This window comes from Schistocerca piceifrons, chromosome 6 (assembly GCF_021461385.2).
Source record: "Schistocerca piceifrons isolate TAMUIC-IGC-003096 chromosome 6, iqSchPice1.1, whole genome shotgun sequence".
Taxonomy (NCBI): Eukaryota; Metazoa; Arthropoda; class Insecta; order Orthoptera; family Acrididae; genus Schistocerca; species Schistocerca piceifrons.
Window position 1 is genome coordinate 128,043,822 of NC_060143.1, and position 24,178 is coordinate 128,067,999.

At 39.9% G+C, this 24,178-nt stretch overlaps 1 protein-coding gene across 1 annotated transcript in view; it reads right to left on the bottom strand.

Annotated features, from left to right (window-relative positions):
* Window positions 1–11,954: 11,954 nt before the first annotated feature.
* Window positions 11,955–24,178, bottom strand: part of LOC124802456 (cholinesterase 1-like) — a 354,377-nt gene continuing 342,153 nt past the window's right edge. Inside the window, exon 12 of the mRNA XM_047263241.1 lies at window positions 11,955–13,884. Coding sequence (XP_047119197.1) covers window positions 13,647–13,884 — 238 coding nt within the window. The 3' untranslated portion in view covers window positions 11,955–13,646. The remainder of the gene's footprint in view (window positions 13,885–24,178) is intronic.

The window sequence follows — 24,178 nt, forward strand, 5'->3', positions numbered from 1 at the left end:
ACTTTCAGTTGTTGGGTGATCACTGTGAGGGATACAAAGGACTCACATATTCTTGTGAGGCAGCATTATCAGCACGTGACAGAGTTTGAAAGGGACCTCATTGTGATCTCCACATGTCTAGTTCATTGAATTGTGCAATATCCAGATTTGTGTGTCATTCAGATGTGGGCAGTGGCCCAACGTTGGACTACATGGGATCAAGAAGGTAGGCATACTTGTCACTGAGGTTCCAGTCAACCATTTCTGACTACCATATGGGAGGATAACTGTATTGTGCACCAAGCCCAGCATAACCCCTTCACTTCTGTGCCAATCATCCGAGAACAAGTGATGCACATCCTGCAATGATGTGTCATTCTGCACCATTCATTGGAGACTAGCAGCACCCTGTGGATAGACTACCATTAACACCACAACGAAGACAGCTGTGTTTGGAATGGTGCTATGACCTGGAAGCGTGACTGCTCAAGAATGTCGTCATATTGTTTTCAGTGATCAATCACAGTTCTGCACTACTCCAGATGACAAGTGTTGGCAAGTATGGTGGCAGTGTTCGTGAGTATGGAAGCTACCTGGAGAGAAGTTCCATTTGGAGGGGGACATTGATGTTACTCCTAGTGTCATGGTATGGGGAACTATCAAGTATGACTGTAAGTCACTGTTTGTAATGACTGAGGGAACTCAGATGGCAGAACAGTACATTACGGATACCCTGCATCCTCATGTCACCTCTCTGTCACCTCTCATACTGCTGTTTTTCCTTAGGACGGTGCTTGTCCACACATGGCATGTTTATTGATACACCACGATATATATGAGGGTAAGTGTTCATAGAAAGTATAGAGTGTTAAAAATGATTCATCTGATTTCATAAGACTATAATATCTTTTACAAGAATGCAGATAGGAACTTCAGGTGGAGTTTAACACACACAGGGCCTAAAAGGTTTTTATTTTCAAAAAACCTCCTGAGAATTTATATGTGAGCACATACAACCTTGGGGTGCTTTTTGCAGTTATGCATAGGATGGAAGTTGCCGTAATTTGTCATTTTTCTTTCACAAATGTTCAATGTGCACTCAGCTAGATGCACAGCAAACACACAGACAATAGTCAAACTTACAACACACTTTTGAGAGCATGTCCATAGTCACTGTCTTCACGGCTGTTATGCGGCGTCATAGTCCACACAAGTTGTTGACAGAGGAAGCACATAGATGGAGTCTTTCATGTATCATGAGATCAGGTGACTTTGGAGTTCAATGGTATAATCCCAAATCACTGTTTAGGCAACTCATTGTTAAGAAATGCTCTTCCACAGAGACGCCAGTGCAGTGATTCTTTATTCAGCTGAAATCTTTTGCATGTTCTCGTAACTGGAAAAAGTCAGGTCTCCAGGGTGTACATGTCTGCGATTCCTGTAGCCATCATATTTCCGAAAAAGAATGTCCCGTAACTCTTTTCTTGGGAATGGCACAAAACACATGCAGCTTCGGAGAGTCTCTCTTGTGGTTGTCTATCCTATGTTGTGTCTGTGTTTCATGTATTCTTACTTCATTTAAATTGAATGCAACCTCACCACTGAACACCAAATGTGAAAGAAAATTGTCATCTTCCATCTTTACATTCAGAATTAATTAAAAAAAAAAAAGAAACACTACACATTGTTCTTTATTACCATCACGAAGGACTTGCAGCAGTTGAATCCGATATGTGTTGAAACACAGACTTGCCACTAAGCACACACATGAGGAATGGCTAACTCTCAGCTATGACCAAGAGTATAGGTCTGCAGACTATGTGCAAAACTTTGTTGAATATGCTCCGTGTCTTGAACGAGTGCATGAGGCAACCAGTGTCTTCAGACTGATAGTGGCATTTTCAAATGCTTTGAGTTGTAGGAGTTGCAGTGCCATACTGTTCAGTTGTAACCGAATTGCCCTTGTTGAAACAGAGCATCCAAAGCACCAGTTGTTTCTGTGGAGAAGTTTTCCATCATTGTTTCTACCCTAATGAAGAAACATCGTGTGTGTGTGTGTGTGTGTCATATAAGTGAGTATGTTTAGTACTTGTGTAGTGTGGAACTGTTAAGCATCTGCATTTGTGGTAATACAATTTGCAGAAAGAATACCGTGTACAGCTGTACGATAATCTTTAATGAAACACAATAAATTTTGTAGTGTAGTGCCACATCATCAGGTCTACATCTGAACAGAAAGAATCTGAATGATTGTCCATATAGTCCATAAGATTACAGTCACAAAACTCTAATAATGACAGTCACTAAACATACTCAACAGTACTTTAAATCATTAAAGAAATTGGTGTAGGAAAGAAGGGAGACCCAGCATTCACAGGTAAAATGGTATTAGCTGGCAAATGCATATAGTCATTTAAAAAAGGGGCTTAATTGTATGTATGTCATCAAACACAAAAGAGAGGAATACCCTACAACCAATAACAATAATAAATGGAATAGATGGACCCTGGATAATAGCCCATGCCAAATCAAGTATTCATATTTACAGATTCTCCGCCACATCCTAGTGACAGCCCCCATGAACAGTAACAATGTACCAGCCACACTGAATGCAGTGCTCCTTTTGCAAGAATTTTTGAAATGTATCTCATGCTTGTTAGTAAGTGTTGGGGAAAATGCAGAAACCATACAATGCTGACCTAGTTAACATCCAAGTGCAAAAGATTATTTGCCATTGGCTTCCTCAACTGTGTTGAGAAATTTAAAATGTTGCGTGCATACACTGTACAATGTGATGTACACTAACACATAGTAATGTTGCATTTGTGTTGCTATTGCATCAGTGGAAGGGTGAGGGTGAAATCCAGTGCCATTGTGTTGTCTGTGATTTTCTAGTAGCACTGACTTGACTGCTGAGCTTTCTTCTTATGATGGCCAGATCACCGCCAACAGTGAGATAGTTTCACTTCATTAGACACTGAGGTGTGGTTCAGGATTCAGTACAGGGTGTAGAATGGGGAGAGTAAATTGTATGTCATTAGTTCTGTTATCCTTACTGGTTACACTCTGCTAATGAAAATTTCTTACACTTCTTGGACTTTATTCATTTGTGGGTTGGATGGCACCTCATTTATGTAACTGAGTAACCTCAAGCTTGGATACGACACAAGAACTTGACATTTTTGAATAACCAGTATTTTGGCACTGAGAAAAAACTACAACATTACAAATTTTACCATCTGGTGAAAAATGAAACAAGGTAAGAGTTTAACCTCCAGTTAATGACAAGATCATTAGAGGGAGATCATATGCTCAAATGACAAGGATGAGGCAGGCAGCCTTTTCAAAGGAACCATCCTTTCACTAATCGTGGAATGAGAGTTCACAGCTCTAGCTACTTCGCCGTGTCACTCATTGCAGTCTGAAGATGAACTTAGGTCCAAAACAGTCTACTGAAAAATAAGTTGTTCATTTAATAAACCTTGACTGATTGAATTGCATATGTACCTCCTCATAAAGATAGATTTAGGTATTAAACTAATTATGCCTACACGAATAGTTCATGCTATGAAACAGTGACTGGCAGCACTGCTGTTATTGCTGTGATAAGTCAAAAAATCATGGATTTTATCAGTGAGCATGGAAGCAACCTGCACTACTGCTAAAGCGATGAATTTGCACATATACTGTGCAAGACACCTTACAGTTAGTAGCACTGGTCGATCACCATTCTCATCCTAGTCAAACTAGATGTGTATGTATGAAGTACATTCACTTTTTTTTTTACTGTATACCACAACGTGTCCAATATATTTGTAAAAGTGACCTAGAGATGAGAAAAACTGCTGCTGCTACTACTATTAATGCTAGTATTACTATTGCTATAATCACGTTACAGGTCATGATGTGTCTTTATTAAGCATTGTGGGTATGAGTCCCCTTAATGATGAATCACAGGATCTACATATTAATCTGAGTATTAATATCGCATACATTGAGTTTTTTTTGCATCAGATTGTCAAAATATGGGCCTAGGTTGCTATCATAAGACAGCAGCAACAGGCATGCAATGGTTCACATCTAGGCTGCTTTTGTCGACAACTGAGGAAGGTGTCATTGGGAGTTTCTGTAAGCTGGGCACAGTTATCTCTTGTGAAGATCTCCAAAGCTCATTGAATCCTGTTACCGAAGTTACTGAACCAATCCAAATGGTAGAGGGATTTCCACAACGTCATTTGAAGCCTATATGATATTACGACTTAACTAACAGTAACAAGATGGCCTTCTTGGAGGAACCAGTTGGTAGTTGACAGAGAAGACTACCGTATTTACCCGAATCTAAGCCACACCTGAAAAATGAGACTCAAAATCAAGGAAAAAAAATTTCCCGAATCTAAGCTGCACCTGAAATTTGAGACTCGAAATTCAAGGGGGAGAAACGTTAGACTGCACCTCCAAACCGAAACAAATTTGGTCCATTGTAATATGAGACAATTTAGGTCGAATGAATGACGATACAGCTACAGTAGTTTGGTGCGTATGGTAAACTTTACCATGTAGTCATTGCTATGCTTCAGGCGCTCCGTCCGTATTTATACTAGAGAGTCTTTTTCATGTGCTTCGTCTGGTTTGAATTGATTGCTTATTTTTCTTTGATCTGATAAGTGCCGTTCTCTTTGTTATAGGTGTTTCCGTCACTCTAAGCTCAAAATGCATTATTGTACTGTGCCATGCATTGTTTGTCGCTTTCTGATAATGCGTGTTTATGGCCTGTCGCCGCTCGCGGCATGGCTTGCTTTTGTGCGCGCTACCGCTGCTTACAATTAAAAAAAAGAGAGGAATCGTCTCATTAGCGAAACAATGGCAAGAGACTGCTATTTGTTGTTACTTATACTGCCGCTTTCTTTGCTAATGATCAACAAGAACCAAATAATAGACTGCACGATAGATGTGCTGAACGAAAGTTTAGCGAAAAATTTTCTCCGTTTGAAAATTTTTGCAGACGCCTCTTTAGTACATTACATTCTGCACAGAAATTAGTCATCTTAGATTTAAAAATCTAGTCAGTTGCTGTGCTTCATTTCTAACTGTATCACTATTCAGCATAGGATTAATACGAATATAAACATGACATGATATGTATATTTTTCCGCGTTGTCTCACTCTAGTTTCGTAGTTTATTAGGAAGACAGGATTTAAATGAGATAGCAGGAAACACGAAGGAATACATGGCTAAATGTTTACATTCGTACCATTCTTATGGTGAAGAGAATACTGCATGTGATTCACAATTCATAAAAGTTCCTATTAGCAACCATCTCTTGTCACAGGTAGGAAAAAATTCAGAACGTAGAGTTGGCCATATTGACAAACATCCCAGTCGGATCTTCGTAGTACACTGAGAGGCTGCTACATTCGAAGATGAACAATATGGAATTTGTATTTGCTTCGTTGGATAATGTATGAAAATGCAGTGGTCGAAACTCGGGGCAGAGAAAAAAAGCTCGTCTTCCACTTTTTTTACTGACGCAGAGGTTTTGGCGCCAGTATTTATCTTTGTGCCTGCAAAGCATGCCTGTGTAGCGCTACATATATTCGGCAGACGGCAGAAGTTAATTGTGGCGGCATCTACCAACATTTTTCAGAACTTCCACTTTCTTTGCACTCGATTCTAAGCTGCAGGCGGTTTTTTTGGATTACAAAAACCGGAAAAAAGTGCAACTTAGATTCGAGTAAATACGGTAACTTGCAGGAGAGTGGGCAGTGCAGTGTCAATAGGAATTTTGTAATTGGGAAAAATACCATTCACCCTATAACCACAGTGCTGATCTGATTGAGTGAAAGTCTGCGTGTTGTAGAATTTTTTGAAGATGTTCTATGGGCAACTAAATGGGAGTTTTGTTTAGAAAGGGGTGCTGAAGTTATTTGAAATACTGTCAGGTGCATATCCAGTGTCTGGGTCTGGAGTAGGTCACAGTGTCTTCGGGCCCCCCTCAAATGTAACTTCCTTTTAGCTCCACTTACAACAAATTGCAGATGCACAGGAGTTTGATAATAATAAAATAAAACTCATAAAATGAACAATGAAGGAAAAGACAGATTGCTACTTGCTGTAAAGAAGACACATTAATTGCAGATAGGTGTAATTAAAAGACACTTATATAAAGCTTTCAGCCACAGCATTCATCAGTCAAAGAGAGACCCACACCATCCATACAAACAAACAAGCACATCTTGTGCACACATGACTGCCAACTCCAGCATCTCAAGCTGGAATGCTGCTTGCATCCCCCACATGATAGTAGCATTGTGGCCCGAGATGCTGGAGTTAGCAGTCATGTGAGTGACCTGTGCATGCTGGCATGTATGAATGGTGTGTTTTAATTGTGCCTGCCTGCAACTTAATGTGTTTTCTTTATGGTAAGTAGCAATCTGTCTTTTCCTGCCAGAGTTTCCATTTCTTAAACTTATAAAATGATTTAATATGGTAATAATATTTTGTTTATATCAGTGGTAAGAGCATCACTTTACCAGCAACTTCCTGGAAATTGCAATTAAAAGAAATGCATCATTTGAAATGCAGTCATCCAAAAATTTGAAAAGACCATGTTTCAAGCAATTGATTTAAGAACTATTATAGCAACATACACTTAAAATTTCATCACTGACATACCTGATGTGATATAAACATGGAGTGAGCACTCAGAGTTATCGGTAATTTGGTAAACACTACTGTTGTGTACAGATGTCTGCATACTATTGCTATGTGAAAGTATTAATCTGGAGTGGGATACTGGTCTTTTACAGTTGTTTCTGATTATGTTCCAGAAAGTTAGTCCTTCTCTTATTGTTATTTTTTTCTCAGTGGATAGTATTTCCCTTTCTGCCATGCCTCACTGAAATGCATGTGGTTCACCAATTCAGAAATAATCGTAAATGCATCTACCGATTGTAACTTCACACTTTAAGCTTAATTATTTACCACAACTCTATGGTGGAAAAAGGTGTCTTTCAAAGACTAATCTTCACTACTATCAACCCTGTGGGATGCAGGTGTGGTTTGAAGAGGGTAGGGGAGGGTGGAGGGGGCATTGCCATAGGGTCATCCACATCTACACTGATACACTGTCATACACAGTACAGCACCTGAAAGAGAGTACCCTGTACCACTACTAGCCATTTCCTCCCCTGCTCCACTCACAAATAAAGTGAGCAAAAAGCGACTATCTATATGCCTCTAGAAGCTATTAGATTGGCAACCTGCAGGTAGGTTACTGGAAATTTTCCTCACTGACATCTGCCACAAAATGATGAAAGGTAAGAAGTTTATCAGTTACTACATTTTCGCTGTTCATGCAGTAAAACTTCATAAGGCATAATATTGTCATTTATTAATTCTTGACTACAAACTCTATCCACAACACATTTTGCGGACAGTATCCATATACACCACTGAATGTACCTGCTAAATTACATCATTGTGTGACACACAGTTCAGGATATACAATTCCATAAACATTGAGATGCATGAGAAACTAGCTTTTCTTAAAATGGAGCTGTTATATACATGGGAGTATAATTCTTTAAAGAACTGGGGTAGATATTACTGGCAATTTTCTGAATTATTATTTCATGGACATTATGCTAAAGCAATTTATTATTCACTAATGTAAACAAATTATTATTATTATTATTATTACTGTGCATTAAAGTATCTTATTCTAACTGAACAATTTATTGTCATCATATTAAAACATTTTATATATTTTATTGCTGTTATTACTAAAATTCCACATATCTGTGGCACATTAAAAGTGGCAGTCGGGAGGAGAGAGGGCAGGGGTTGGCGGCAATACAGAAACAAACTATGACCCCACCTACCAAATATACACCCTCGAACTTAATCCTGGATCCACATGTGTAATTAGTGCACAGTAGAAGTAATGTATGAAACTGGCATGCTCCCAATTAAACTGAGCTTGCACATGTAACTAAAGTGATACTGTTTGACTGAAACCACTAAATCTGTATGTGCAATCATCCATATTGTGGTGTTATAACTTGAGAGATGTCACTTTTGGCTGTGCCACTAAAAGTTGACTTATTTCAACTTCAGATATTACTAGTCAGTCTGGGTATAGAAACTAATTTTCCCTGGCCAACAAACACCACTGATGTCATGGCTGCATGATGGACTATTGGCTGGAGGGGGCCAAATATTTTTCCCATTCACAATTCAATTAATATTAAAATTGCTCATAACAAATTTTCTTAATGTTGGAGCCATTATTTTCAAACTGTCCAGAAAGCGTGCCAGTATGTAAGAACATCAACTGTCCATGAGATTCAAGGAATTGGTACCCAAATAGGCTTGGTAACCTAAACCTCAAAGGCTGAGCTGCATTGCTGGTATGGGGCCACAAAAACTGTTAACGCTTCTCCCTAAATTATGTTGGCCTCAGGAACTTTTCCGCCTACCACTGCGAGGTGGTACCTAAGGAACAGGAGCTCTGATCTGATCTCCAGATCTCAGTGCCTTGAAGACAAAGATGTAGGACATTTCTCTTTGAGTAGTTGCTGCAGCATGGAAGTAACTGCCATCTTAAAGTTACCGCCACCTTAGAACACAGTTGTCTATCCATGACCTCGGAAGCCACTATGTTTATGCACCAAATAGCAGTCGGGTAACATGACAGGTGACTGATAGTTTGTAGCACATACAGTAGCTGCTCTTGTTCAGTCACATTGAGGAGCCATATCGGGCATCAGGGGTGAGGGGCGTCTGTGCTCTCCACTCTGCCTCCCCCTCCCCTTCCCCCTGCCTCCAAATTCTCAGGAAAAGGAAAAAAAAAAATAGTGTAGTGAGGTTTTTTTTTCTTCAAGATAATGATTTAAAAGTTGCTATTACACAGTTTTTAACTTTTTTGTGGCTACTTACAAGTTGCCATTTGTACTCCAATATATTAAAAATACTCCATATCCCCAAGTCTTGCCCCCCACCCCCAACCATCCCTGTTATGAAATACATCAGCAGCTAGACACCATCCACTGCAAGTAGGTGATGAAGATGAATGCCTATGTCATCATTGGACAGCAGCTGAGTGACACTCTTGGCATACTTCATTCTTGTTATCATGACTGACATGATGACAGCCACAATTGCTGTAACACTGCATTATGACTGAGTGATAAAATTCCAGTCACTGCAAGTTGGACAAACGTTTAATTTATTATTGCTGCATTCACAACCAGTACATAGAAATGTAAACATTTTACCTTGTACAATAACATTCTAGCAAACATGACAACAAAATGATGGGATTTATGTTATGGTAACAGAAACATGATATTCTCTTCTGACCTTTTATTTATAAACTTGCTGACTTGTTATTCCTCTTATGGGCCCATTATAATCAATTCGTGCATTGCCCTGTGGATAAGGCATGCTCCTATATAAATTACATTTTAGTTAAATAAGCGCAATTGATTGGCCTATAACAAAGACTTTTTGTAGTTTTCCAGTCTCTTCTTTTTTAAAAGAGGAGAAAATTAAAAAACTACAGTGACTGAGACCATGTTGTTCACTACTGGGAGAATATCTAAGTTCTGATAAAGGCATTTCAATCTGCTCATAAATGGAGTATGCAGACAACTTTCTGTAGGCTAGATGCACAATAATTTAGATTGGACTTACCATCTTATTGGGACATGAAAATCTAAACACCATCTGTATTTCTTACTCAGTACTTAAAGACAAAATTAATGAATGGAGTTCTGTTTTTATAAATCTGCATAAAACATGATACCAGTAGCTCCTTATTTGGTCAGAATAATTAACAACATTGTTGATAATAGTGTTTAATATTCACATGTTGTTTGTGCATGCCATCCATTTTTGAACACTATGTTTTTTATTTATATTCTTCCTATTTAGTCCTTAGTGCAGCTTTACTTCTATAAAGTATATGGCATTAATTGTTAAAGTAATTGATTGCCTGAGGGGGTAGCAGATAATAATGGCTCTGAGCACTATGGGACTTAACATCTATGGTCATCAGTCCCCTAGAACTTAGAACTACTTAAACCTAACTAACCTAAGGACATCACACAACACCCAGCCATCACGAGGCAGAGAGGTAGCGGAAAGTGGAGGAAAAGAAGCCCGGCTCCTGTATATACTGCAATGAGGGGAGAACGAGCCATGCCTGCCTGTGTCGATGTTAGTACCTCTACCTGCCATTTATGCTTCCGTGAAAGTAGTAGTCAGAGAATGAGGTAAAAATTGCTTAATTGTTATTTGTAGTCGAAAGTGAAATTGTCTTACATATTAACATGTTTAATAAGATTGTAACTTCAACAGTTATGTACACTTATCACAAGGGAAGGAAACAGTTTGAGGTACAACTAATTAACAAGCAGACAACAATGGATATCTCACCCAGTACTGCCAGCTACCTAACACTGGCTATAACCAAAAATAGCTGACTATCAGCCAAGCACTTCCAACTTCTGTAAATTTCTACCAGTTCAGAACTAGGAAGCTGATACACCAATTTAAAGTTAACACACTGTGATGGCAGGCAACATATTTCCAGTTGAGGCCATATTGAAAACTGAGTCACTAGAATTTTTAGCTCAGCTGTGGAAATCAGTTAACTCAATATAAACTGGAGAGAGAAATCACAGGTGTAATCTTCCAGAAAAAAAGTTATGGATGCATCATACTGGTGAGGACCATTCTGGAGTTGTTAGTAGTGTTTGTGTTAACAACTTTCAAATGATTGTTACTCTTAAATTTGATATAAAAAGTCAAGAGGTGTAACATATAGATACAGTAATCAAGAGACAACAGGAAGCGATATTTATGTCCACAATGAAGTTCCATATGCTATATAACTGCAAGAAAATTATCTTTGAGAAAAACAAATAATGCTACTATGAAATGTAAAATATTTTTAGAAATCCTCATTTGCACCAAGAATTAAAAACAAAAAAAAAAAAACCATATTCATCCTATAATCAGGGAATACTGGAGACCATCAAAATAATATGACATAATTTGTAATGATCATTTTGTAAAATAGAGCTACTTACATACAATAACCAACAGTTAATTTACAGCTGCTGATGAGGCAGCTAGTTTATTCAGTTTTATCGACCATTTGCAACAGAAAATCAGTCAGACTAGGTAATTACATTTGCCAATGTTTGACACAAAGTTGTAATTAGTTTTGTATTGCAATGAAAAAAAAAATTCTCTCTCTCTCTCTCTCTCTCTCTCTCTCTCTCTCTCTCTCTCTCTCTCTGATCACATCCTTCTGTCCCTCTCTCTTTCCATCAGCACCTCTCCTCCACTTCCTTTTCCGCCCGCTCACTACCTGTCTACACCTTCCACCTTCCACATGCATCTCCCCTGCCCTCCCTCCTTTTGTTTGTCCATTTCGTCCTCTGCCTCACACTGTCCATCCCCTCCTTTGTCCTTCTCAACCTGTCTCCAGCTCTTATCAACCAAAGCGTGGTTTTAACACCACAGTGCTTTATTAGGCATGTTCCTACTGGTGGTTATGTGGTTATGTGCCATTGTCTGCCTCTGGCCTTTGAACAGATTGACCCAACCAGTTACAGAGGGATCTACAGCTTAATATGGTCTCCAAACGACACTACAATTAGGCATTTTTTGCATTAAAAAAAATTGCCAAACATGAAGGAACTGATATGTTATGAGTAAAAATTGTAGGAATAACTGAGGATTGAACCTAAGACCTTTGGATCTGTTATTGTATTAACATCAAAGCAATTTTCATTGTTCGCAACTAGTTTGATTTATTATTTAGGTTGATTATTTAGGATTATGTATAACGTAGGCACTGGAAAATAAGCAATGATTGAGTAGTTTTGTTGCCTAATGACATATACAGATATTTTTTGTAGGCATAGAGAGAGAAATGTTTCCATCAGAAATGACTATCAGGATCCAAAGGTGGTCACATTAAAATGATTTATTGAATCTTCACAAATCATTTGGTGAAATAATCATATGAAAAAGTTATGATGTTACTGCTTCCCCCATTTGGTATTGATATGCTGTCTCATGACTCCACTATGTAAAGTGGAAGGTAAACTCTCTTGTACAGAAGTAAGATTTCTGAGGAAGTGATTACAGTAGATTTTCAGCAATATAATGAAAATTACATCTGAAAATGAACATAACAGTTGTGAAACTGATCTTGCAGAGGAGAACTGGCAGATACAAATCAATATTAACAGTGAACTAGAAATTAAACTGGGACATTGTTGCATAGTATCAGTAAAATCAAATTCACTGCCATCAAGCCTTTCGCCAACCAAAAAGTTTAAAAACATACAAAGAAGAAACAATATCATACACAAGTGAAATATTTACAAATGTTTTTAAAATTAATTAAAGAAGAATTTGCATAGTGGTACATCCATAAATTTCACTGTAAACTTTCCCAATTTTTGCTTTAGATTCAAAACCTATGAGATACAATAAAAAGATATTTAAAGACTTGGCAGATTGCTGCTGATCTTAAAAAGAAGCACTGTGCTTTCATTAAAACTGAAGGAGCTCCACTAGAGAAATGTGTTTAATGGATGGGAATGTAAGGTGTTCTGTAGTGTTTTCAGATGTGGGTATAAGCAGAGGGATCAGGTGGACAGAGATGTGAATAGGTGTTGGAGTGGATGGTGGGGAGACAGAAAGGGAGTAGGAGTTGGTGTGTGGACAGTGCCATAGTGTGAGCAGGAAGGGATAGGGAGGATGGAGAGCAAAGGGGAAAGGAGAAGCCACACCTGGGAGGAAGAGGAGGGGAAGGAGATGAGTGTATGCTGCAGGAGGGAAAGAGTTTTAGTTAGTAGGGTGGATAATTACTGGAGTGAGTTTCATTGTCTGGGAAGAGATTATGACTTGAAGTCCTGTCAACAATGAGGTAATTAGAGGTGGAACGCAAGCTCTGACTAAGGATATCAGCACTGCCCTGTCAAAGGAACCGTCCTGGCATTCACTTTAAGTGCTTTAGGGAAGTCACGGAAAATCTAAATCTGGATGTTAGATGAGGAAACAAACTGCCGTTCTCCCGCATACAAGTCCAGTGTTTTATCGCTGCGCTATCTCACTCGGTCATTCTTTAGGAGAGGTAGTCGACTGAAATGTTTGGTACGGGAGTGGCAGCATATTGGGATTGGAAATTATAGGCTATGCAATACAGTTGTTAGAGTCAAGTTTGCAGATAGTAGTGTCAGCGTTCAATGTGAGGAGAGTGGGAATTCAGTGAGATGGTAAATGGACTCATGGGGAAGGTAAAGGGATGAGGAAAGTGAGGTGGAGTCCGTCGTGTTTAATTATTTGGATGGAGTGACAGAGCTTTGGTAGAGTGGACATCTGTGCAACATTGGCATAGGTAGGATATAGGTTTTGTAGGTGTGGAAGGATGCAATCCCACGTCGACGTCGTGCGTAACGGCATCTCCTCGTGGAGTAGTCTCTCCAGTTTAGTACTGAGCTCCCTGGCGTTAACTACACCTCACGACGCCACTGCTGACTGAGCCTTCACGACACTCGCTGCTGTGGATCTCCGTCTCCAGACGCTGCGAGACTTGCATACGGTGGCGGGCAGCAGAGCCGCCCCATTGGCTGCGTTGCGTCGGTCACCGCGAGAGGAGCTGCGGCAGCGCCCCGCACAGCAGGAGCACGGCGACGGTGGCGCCGGCGCGGCGGCTGCCGGACCTGCCGATGCCCTCGGCGCGCGTCACGTTGAACTCGCGCGCCTCGAAGTCGCGCTGCACGCGGAACGGCCAGTCGACGCGCAGGTAGGGACCGCCCCGGGGTTCGTACGGCGGCCACTGCGACACGCCGTCCACCCGGCTCGTGTTCGGCGTCGGGTCCCTGCACAGTGGGGATGGGCCAAATTGTCACTTTCCGCTATGTGAATGCTACCTTCCGGTCACTGATTCCTAGTTGCGATTTGTCACAGTTTAAAATCGCAGTTCACGAATTCTGAAGTTGTATCCCTCCGTACCCTACCGACGTTGAAATGCGATTTATCTGATTCTGACCACTGTGAATGGTTTTCTTGAAAGCCTGCAACTGTGAAAACCATGGGTTTGTTTATAAATAACTTTCTGCTACCAGTCACGATTTTGTTTTATTTATGTTTTACACGACGCGTTTCGGGAAATGGTTCTCATTGAAATAAACAGTTCACATAATATGCAAAAAACTGGTGATTTCTCAAACTGAGGAACAATCAAGAGTGGGGTGCCGCAAGGTTCGGTCTTGGTTCCTCTGCCGTTCTTAATATGTATTAATGACTTGCCATTCTATATTCACGAAGATGCAAAGATGGTACTTTTTGCCGATGATACAAGCATAGCAATCACACCCGACAGACAAGAATTAACTGGTGAAATTGTAAACGATGTTTTTCAGAAAATCATTAAGTGGTTCTCTGCAAATGGGCTCTCATTAAACTTTGACAAAACACAGTATATACAGTTCCACACAGTAAATGGAATGACCCCATTAATAAATGTAGACTTCGATCAGAAATCGGTAGCTAAGGTAGAATATTCAAAATTTCTAGGTGTATGCATTGATGAGGGGTTGAACTGGAAAAAACACACTGAGGATCTGCTGAAACGTGTTTGAGTTCAGCTACTTGTGCTATTAGGGTCATTGCAAATTTAGGCGATATACATCTGAGTAAATTAGCTTACCATGCCTATTTTCATTTTCTGCTTTCGTATGGCATTATATTCTGGGGTAACTCATCATTGAGTAAAAGAGTGTTCATTGCACAAAAGCGTGTAATCAGAATAATTGCTGGAGCTCATCCAAGATCATCCTGCAGACACTTATTTAAAGAGCTAGAAATCTTCACTGTAGCCTCACAATATATATATTCACTTATGAAATTTGGTATTAACAATCCGAACGAATTCAAAAGTAATAGCAGTGTACATGGCTACAACACTAGGAGAAAGGATGATCTTCACTACTGAAGGTTAAATCTAACTTTGGCTCAGAAGGGGGTAAATTATGCTGCCACAAAAGTCTTTGGCCACTTACCTAATAGCATCAAAAGTCTGACAGATAGCCATATAGCATTTAAAAGGAAATTAAAAGAATTTCTTAATGGCAACTCCTTCTACTCATTAGATGAATTTTTTGATGTAGTAAGTGGGTAATTTCCCAACCCCCACAAAAAAATCATTGAGTGTCATGTAATATTTTGTCTAATGTAATATCTTGTATAGACACCTTTTATTAACCTGACACGTTCCACATCATTACGAAGTGTCGCATTCATGATCTATGGAACAAGTACTAATCTAATCTAACCTAATCTATTTTCAGGTGTGTATTACTCTGTACTATACCATTTTTTTGTAATGTTTTCGATGTTTGACGTTCTGCTTTGCTTTGTTGACATTATTGCAATACATAAAAACCGCTCAATTTTTAGTTTAACTACATATAACCATCAATACCTAACGAAAAATTGCGCATTTGTTTATATATTGCAGTAAAAGCAACAAAACAAAGCAGAACCCCACACATCGAAAAAATTGCGAAAACAAAGAAATACACATTTGGAAATGGGAGTCATATCCCCGAAACGCATCGTGTAAAACATAAATAAAAGAAAATCGTGACTATTACCAGAAAGTTATTTATAAACAAGCCCATGCGATTTATCACCGTAGATGTTACTGTGTGGTTAGTCACAACTCGCAAGTAACACGTGCCTTTGCTTGTATACACGGTACGAGAGGTACTGTGTCTGCTCGGGTCATGTACGTTTCACACTACTTTTTTGCAGAAACTGACGTAATCGTGACCTAGTGGCGCTGTGAACGAGACCAGGCACGAGACTATTTGTCGATCGCTATAGCGCCGAGCTGATGTTTACTGACGTGAGAATCTCACAGCTGTAACGAGAACTCTTTGTAGGAATGTGTTGGTGATAGCGCGACGTGCGAATATACTATGTGATCAAAAATATCCAGATACCCCAAAAGGATACGTTTATCATATTAGGTGCATTGTACTGCCACCTACTGCCAGGTACTTCATATCAGCGACCTCAGTAGTCATTAGACATCGTGAGAGAGCAGAATGGGGCGCTCCGCGGAACTCACAGACTTCGAACGTGGTCAGGTGATTGGGCGTCACTTGTGTCATACGCGTGTACGCGAGATTTCCACACTCCCAAACATCCCTAGATTCACTGTTTCCGATGTGATAGTGAAGTGGAAACGTGAAGGGACACGTACAGCACAAAAGCGTACAGGCCTACCTCGTCTGTTGACTGACAGAGACCGCCGACAGTTGAAAAGGGTCTAATGTGTAATAGGCAGACATCTATCCAAACCATCACACAGGAATTCCAAAACTGCATCAGGATCCACTGCAAGTACTATGACAGTTAGGCGGGACGTGAGAAAACTTGGATTTCATGGTCGAGCTGCTGCTCATCAACCCACATCACGCCGGTAAATGCCAAATGGCGCCTCGCTTGGTGTAAGGAGCGTAAACATTGGACGATTGAGCGGTGGAAAAATGTTGTGTGGAGTGACGAATCACGGTAAACAATGTGGCGATCCGATGGCAGCGTGTGGGTATTGCGAATGCCCGGTGAACGTCATCTGCCAGCGTGTGTACTGCCAACAGTAAAATTCGGAGGCTTTCATCCCTTGTTGTTTTGCGTGGCACTATCACAACACAGACCTACATTGATGTTTTAAGCACCTTCTTGCTTCCCACTGTTGAAGAGCAATTCGGGGATGGCGATTGCATCTTTCTACACGATCGAGCAACAGTTCATAATGCACGGTCTGTGGCGGAGTGGTTACACGACAATAACATCCCTGTAATTGACTGACCCGCACAGAGTACTGACCTGAATCCTACATAACACGTTTTGGGATGATTTGGAATGGCGACTTTGTGCCAGGCCTCAACGAATGACATCGATACCTCTCCTCAGTGCAGCACTCCGTGAAGAATGGGCTGCCATTCCCCAAGAAACCTTTCAGTATCTGATTGAACGTATGCCTGCGAGTGTGGAAGCTATCATCAAGGCTAAGGGTGGGCCAACACGAAATTGAATTCCAGCACTACCGATGGAGGGCGCCACGAACTTGAAAGTAATTTTAAGCCAGGTGTCCGGATATTTTTGATCACATAGTGTATTTGTGACAAGGATGAGTATGAATGTTATTGACCGTCGTTTCGTTTTTAGCAATCTAAGCTGTCCTCTTAGGCCCCTCCCTGACCACACAGTCGGAAATCGACACGTATTCGGAAATAAACAGCGAAGTATCTTTAGTTCAAATGGTTCAAATGGCTCTGAGCACTATGGGACTTAACTTCTGGGGTCATCAGTCCCCTAGAACTTAGAACTACTTAAACCTAACTAACCTAAGGACATTACACACATCCATGCCCGAGGCAGGATTCGAACCTGCGACCGTAGCGGTCTGGCGGTTCCAAACTGTAGCGCCTAGAACCGCTCGGCCACTGCTGCCGGCGAAGTATCTTTGACGAGGAAGAAAATGATTTTTTTCTGTTCGTTTCACATGCAGCGATGTAAGGCTGTCCTCTTATGTTCCTGCCTAAACAAACTCTCAGTCGGAAATCAGCAGCTAAATACTTATTTGATCTTTCGTTCTCTAATCCGACGGAAATGTTAAATCACAACACACTTGTATTACATTCGTAACAAACTCCCAGGCTGTGTTAGCAAAGCTAAGATGATAAAATGTTAGCATGTAGCGGGATGCTTTCACTGCGGAAACCATGACGATACCCATTACAATGAGGCTCCATCATACGGCTTTTATCTCAAGTCTTCATTATCATAATTTTTCTTCAGGCGTTGTATCGTTGTTGCGTTGTGAACTGACATTTAATGATACGAGTGACTTGTCTGTGATACATTTTCATTGCGCCATTGCTTTAAACAGCATACTGGGGCACACACAGTACTAACAAGGGAACCTCCCCATCGCACCCCCCTCAGATTTAGTTATAAGTTGGCATAGTGGATAGGCCTTGAAAAACGGAACACAGATCAATCGAGAAATCAGGAAGAAGTTGTGTGGAACTACGAAAAAAATTAGCAAAATATACAAACTGAGTAGTCCATGTGGAAGATAGGCAACATGAAGGACAGTGTGAGCTAAGGAGCGCCGTGGTTCCGTGGTTAGCGTGAGCGGCTGCGGCACGAAAGGTCCTTGGTTCACGTCATCCCTCGAGTGAAAAGTTTACTTTTTTGTCTTTGCAAAGTTATGATCTGTCCGTTCGTTCATTGATGTCTCTATTCACTGTAATAAGTTTAGTGTCTGTGTTTTGCGACCGCACCGCAGAACCGTGCGACTAGTAGACGAAAGGACGTGCCTCTCCAATGGGAACTGAAAAAATTTGATCGCAAGGTCATGTTGTTGTTGTGGTCTTCAGTCCTGAGACTGGTTTGATGCAGCTCTCCATGCTACTCTATCCTGTGCAAGCTTTTTCATCTCCCAGTACCTACTGCAACCTACATCCTTCTGAATCTGCTTAGTGTATTCATCTCTTGGTCTCCCTCTACGATTTTTACCCTCCACGCTGCCCTCCAATACTAAATTGGTGATCCCTTGATGCCTCAGAACATGTCCTACCAACCGATCCCTTCTTCTGGTCAAGTTGTGCCACAAACTTCTCTTCTCCCCAATCCTATTCAATACTTCCTCATTAGTTATGTGATCTACCCATCTAATCTTCAGCATTCTTCTGTAGCACCACATTTCGAAAGCTTCTATTTTCTTCTTGTCCAAACTATTTATCGTCCATGTTTCACTTCCATACATGGCTACACTCCGTACGAATACTTTCAGAAATGACTTCCTGACACTTAAATCAATACTGGATGTTAACAAATTCCTCTTCTTCAGAAACGCTTTCCTTGCCATTGCCAGCCTACATTTTATATCCTCTCTACTTCGACCATCATCAGTTATTTTGCTCCCCAAATAGCAAAACTCCTTTACTACTTTAAGTGCCTCATTTCCAAATCTAATTCCCTCAGCATCACCCGACTTAATTAGACTACATTCCATTATCCTTGTTTTGCTTTTGTTGATGTTCATCTTATATCCTCCTTTCAAGACACTGTCCATTCCATTCAACTGCTCTTCCAAGTCCTTTGCTGTCTCTGACAGAATTACAATGTCATCGGCGAACCTCAAAGTTTTTATTTCTTCTCCATGAATTTTAATACCTACTCCGAATTTTTCTTTTGTTTCCTTTACTGCTTGCTCAATATACACATTGAACAACATCGGGGAGAGGCTACAACCCTGTCTCACTCCTTTCCCAACCACTGCTTCCCTTTCATGTCCCTCGACTCTTATAACTGCCATCTGGTTTCTGTACAAATTGTAAATAGCCTTTCGCTCCCTGTATTTTACCCCTGCCACCTTTAGAATTTGAAAGAGAGTATTCCAGTCAACATTGTCAAAAGCTTTCTCTAAGTCTACAAATGCTAGAAACGAAGGTTTACCTTTCCTTAATCTTTCTTCTAAGATAAGTTGTAAGGTCAGTATTGCCTCACGTGTTCCAGTGTTTCTACGGAATCCAAACTGATCTTCCCCGAGGTTGGCTTCTACCAGTTTTTCCATTCGTCTGTAAAGAATTCGTGTTAGTATTTTGCAGCTGTGACTTATTAAACTGATAGTTCGGTAATTTTCACATCTGTCATCACCTGCTTTCTTTGGGATTGGAATTATTATATTCTTCTTGAAGTCTGAGGGTATTTCGCCTGTTTCATACATCTTGCTCACCAGATGGTAGAGTTTTGTCAGGACTGGCTCTCCCACTGCCGTCAGTAGTTCCAATGGAATATTGTCTACTCCGGGGGCCTTGTTTCGACTCAGGTCTTTCAGTGCTCTGTCAAACTCTTCACGCCGTATCATATCTCCCATTTCATCTTCATCTACATCCTCTTCCATTTCCATAATATTGTCCTCAAGTACATCGCCCTTGTATAGACCCTCTATATACTCCTTCCACCTTTCTGCTTTCCCTTCTTTGCTTAGAACTGGGTTTCCATCTGAGCTCTTGATATTCATACAAGTCGTTCTCTTATCTCCAAAGGTCTCTTTAATTTTCCTGTAGGCGGTATCTATCTTACCCCTAGTGAGATAGGCCTCTACATCCTTACATTTGTCCTCTAGCCATCCCTGCTTAGCCATTTTGCACTTCCTGTCGATCTCATTTTTGAGACGTTTGTATTCCTTTTTGCCTGCTTCACTTACTGCATTTTTATATTTTCTCCTTTCATCAATTAAATTCAATATTTCTTCTGTTACCCAAGGATTTCTACTAGCCCTCGTCTTTTTACCTACTTGTTCCTCTGCTGCCTTCACTACTTCATCCCTCAAAGCTACCCATTCTTCTTCTACTGTATTTATTTCCCCCATTCCTGTCAATTGCTCCCTTATGCTCTCCCTGAATCTCTGTACAACCTCTGGTTCTTTTAGTTTATCCAGGTCCCATCTCCTTAAATTCCCACCTTTTTGCAGTTTCTTCAGTTTTAATCTACAGGTCATAACCAATAGATTGTGGTCAGAGTCCACATCTGCCCCTGGAAATGTCTTACAATTTAAAACCTGGTTCCTAAATCTCTGTCTTACCATTATATAATCTATCTGATACCTTTTAGTATCTCCAGGGTTCTTCCATGTATATAACCTTCTTTCATGATTCTTAAACCAAGTGTTAGTTATGATTATGTTGTGCTCTGTGCAAAATTCTACCAGGCGGCTTCCTCTTTCATTTCTGTCCCCCAATCCATATTCACCTACTATGTTTCCTTCTCTCCCTTTTCCTACACTCGAATTCCAGTCACCCATGACTATTAAATTTTCGTCTCCCTTCACAATCTGAATAATTTCTTTTATTTCATCATACATTTCTTCAATTTCTTCGTCATCTGCAGAGCTAGTTGGCATATAAACTTGTACTACTGTAGTAGGTGTGGGCTTCGTATCTATCTTGGCCACAATAATGCGTTCACTATGCTGTTTGTAGTAGCTTACCCGCATTTCTATTTTCCTATTCATTATTAAACCTACTCCTGCATTACCCCTATTTGATTTTGTGTTTATAACCCTGTAGTCACCTGACCAGAAGTCTTGTTCCTCCTGCCACCGAACTTCACTAATTCCCACTATATCTAACTTCAACCTATCCATTTCCCTTTTTAAATTTTCTAACCTACCTGTCCGATTAAGGGATCTGACATTCCAAGGTCATAGGTCAACCGATTCCTCCACAGGAAAACACGTCTGATATATTCTATACGACACTGGTGACGGCATGTGCGTCACATGACAGGAATATGTTGTCGACTCACCTAACTTGTACACTTGGCGAATGGGTAAAAAGATTCTTCTACCTTGCCCGATTTAGGTTTTCTTGTGGATGTGATAATCACTCCCAAAAAAGTGATGAAAACATAACGGACGGGCAGATAATAATTGCCTGAAAATAAAAAAATGAACTTTTCACTCGAGGGAAGACTTGAACCAAGGACCTCTCATTCCGCAGCCGCTCACGCTAACCACGGGACCACGACGCTCCTTATCTCATATTCTCCTTGATGTTGCCTATCATGCGCATGGACTACTCAGTTTGTATATTTTGCTTATTTTTTTCATAGTTCCACACAACTTGTTCCTGTTTTCTCGATTGATCTGTGTTCAGTTTTTCAAGGTCTATCCACTGTGCCAACTTATAACTAAATCTGAGGGGGGTGCGATGGGGAGGTTCCCTTGTAAGTAGATGAATAGCCGGAATGCACGCAGTTAACACAGGGGTCGTTCACACGCGCTCGAAAAGTTGAAAGTCCTCTAGTCATGTAATAACTGCAAAATACAAGGCCCAAGCTTTGGACTCGTACAAACAGTAATGTGAAGTCCACCCGACCTGGGCTGCGCTCCTTCAAAAGAGATAATTTGGCTTTATCGAAAGCATCGTCGTGATCGCGGTAGCCATTACAGCAGACGAATTAAAGCAGAAGCTTTTTATATGTTCAGCTGATTCGTTCACTGCAAATCTGGAAACTATTGTTGTCCTTTCTTTTTTTTTGAAAGTTTGAAGCTGCCCACTTCGTACTCGTTACTTACATTGCGGTATGTAGTGCGAAAAGTACTTACGAATCTCATCAGATGCTAAATAAATATACTGGTTGCGTAAAGTATGTTGTAATTTGTGCTAAAAATTACAACTGTTGCTGTATTTTCTTTCTTTAAAGGTGTGAACCTGTCAACTACATACTAGTTATTTACATAGTGGTATTTATCACATAAAAATCTTGAGAGGAAGCTACCTCACTGAGAAGTAAATGTGCTGGTTGTGTGAAGTATGCTCTAATTTGTGCGAAAAATTACATTTCACTGCCAGAAAGGTAAATTCTTGCTTTGCTCTCGAAAGTAACTGGAACAACGAGAAAAAATACCAGCGGGAATACGCCTTTACCACTACCAGAATATATTTCGTCTGCATATTTGCTTAATTTGAAGACATTCTTGTTCAGGAAAAAAATCTGCTAAAATAACTAGCTTGTAAATTTTCTTTTATACTTTATATGCGGCTGACTAAGTCACATTTTAATTTTTTCTCCCATGTGTCAGTCCTTTTTATGTTTTTTGTTCTGACAATGAATGGTAGCTTGTTTTTTCCAGATAATCAACTCGTTTTGAATATTCAGAATTATAAATTATTGACGATGACAAGTCCCAGATGCTCTCAGAAACGTGAAAGTGAATAATAAAATTTTCCCCGGTGGCAAGACAAGAACCAATATTTCTATAAATACAGTTCCATCTCTTCATTCCCTATATAAGATGCCGACCATTAAACGACAGTAACAGAAGAAAACTTGACACTTTGACCTGTGCCGTACACCTCATGAGAACTGTATACACAGATAACTAATTATCTAAAACTTAACATCAATATCTTTTCGAGAGATCCTCAATGTGCTAGAGTATTGGGACAGCATTTATTTATAGGACATAAATTATAATGTGGCTATAATACGAAACGAATTAAATATGAGACTGACGAAATCCAGTATGGCTTCAGCTGGGTGCTTCAACCAAAGTTTATCTTTGAAAGGAGACGCAATACCTCTCGTACCATATGTAGATAAAGATACGTGCTAATAACAGCGACTGGCAATATATTTGCTAAATGGTATTTCTGGCCAGGTGAACTGTATCAATGCAACGGAAAGTGATATGTTCTCGCCAGTAAAGTGCGCAAATTGTCAACAGTGTGTCATTGAAGTTGTTATGCAACTTGAAAGAGGCGATAAGTAAACGTGAAATACTCCTAAATTTTCTGCTAAGTGGTTGTATTAAAGACTTCGTTATGTGTTTTAAGGTTGATGATATGGATGTGGAAAGAGTGGGAAGTACAGTTTAAAGTTGACATTGGGAGTAATTTGAGTGTAGTGCTTGAACATACATACGGAATTTTACCGTTACCTGTGTACTGTAGTGCTATAAAAAATGCATAAGTTATGCAGTGGATAAATCCTGGTACGTTTCGTCGTTTATGTAGATTTATTTGTATAACACACATGAAAGTACTGGTCTGAGCCTTGTACAGTACCTAAAATATATTTTCTGAATTTACATTGCATTTTTAGTTTTTATGATGAACAGTGCATTGCGTGTGCTTAAATATGGCAATGTTTCTGATGTTGCTCGTATTAATTAAGGGTGAAACGGTCAATAAAACTTACTGGGAGAGACTTGTGTCTGCGTTTGGCCATATGATTACATTTTCATTTATAGAATGTCCCTTGTGTCTGTATTCTGAATTACATTACACACTGACAGGTTAAAGCGTGAACAAAATTCTCTACACATCTGAAATGAAGTCTCGTAATTGATTCGTATTCTTCACTATCAGATTGTCATAGACCGACGTAATTGTCAATTTCTTTTCAGTGTCCTATAAAAATTCATATCAGTTTGCATTATAAAACACAAAGGATAAATATCATTCTTGGAAAGCGTGTTCATATAACATTTTCAAAGTCAGTCTGATTATATACGGTACATTTGATCAGAGATTCCTGTATCAGTTACGTTACAATCATCGATATCTGCGATTTAAGAATGAGGAA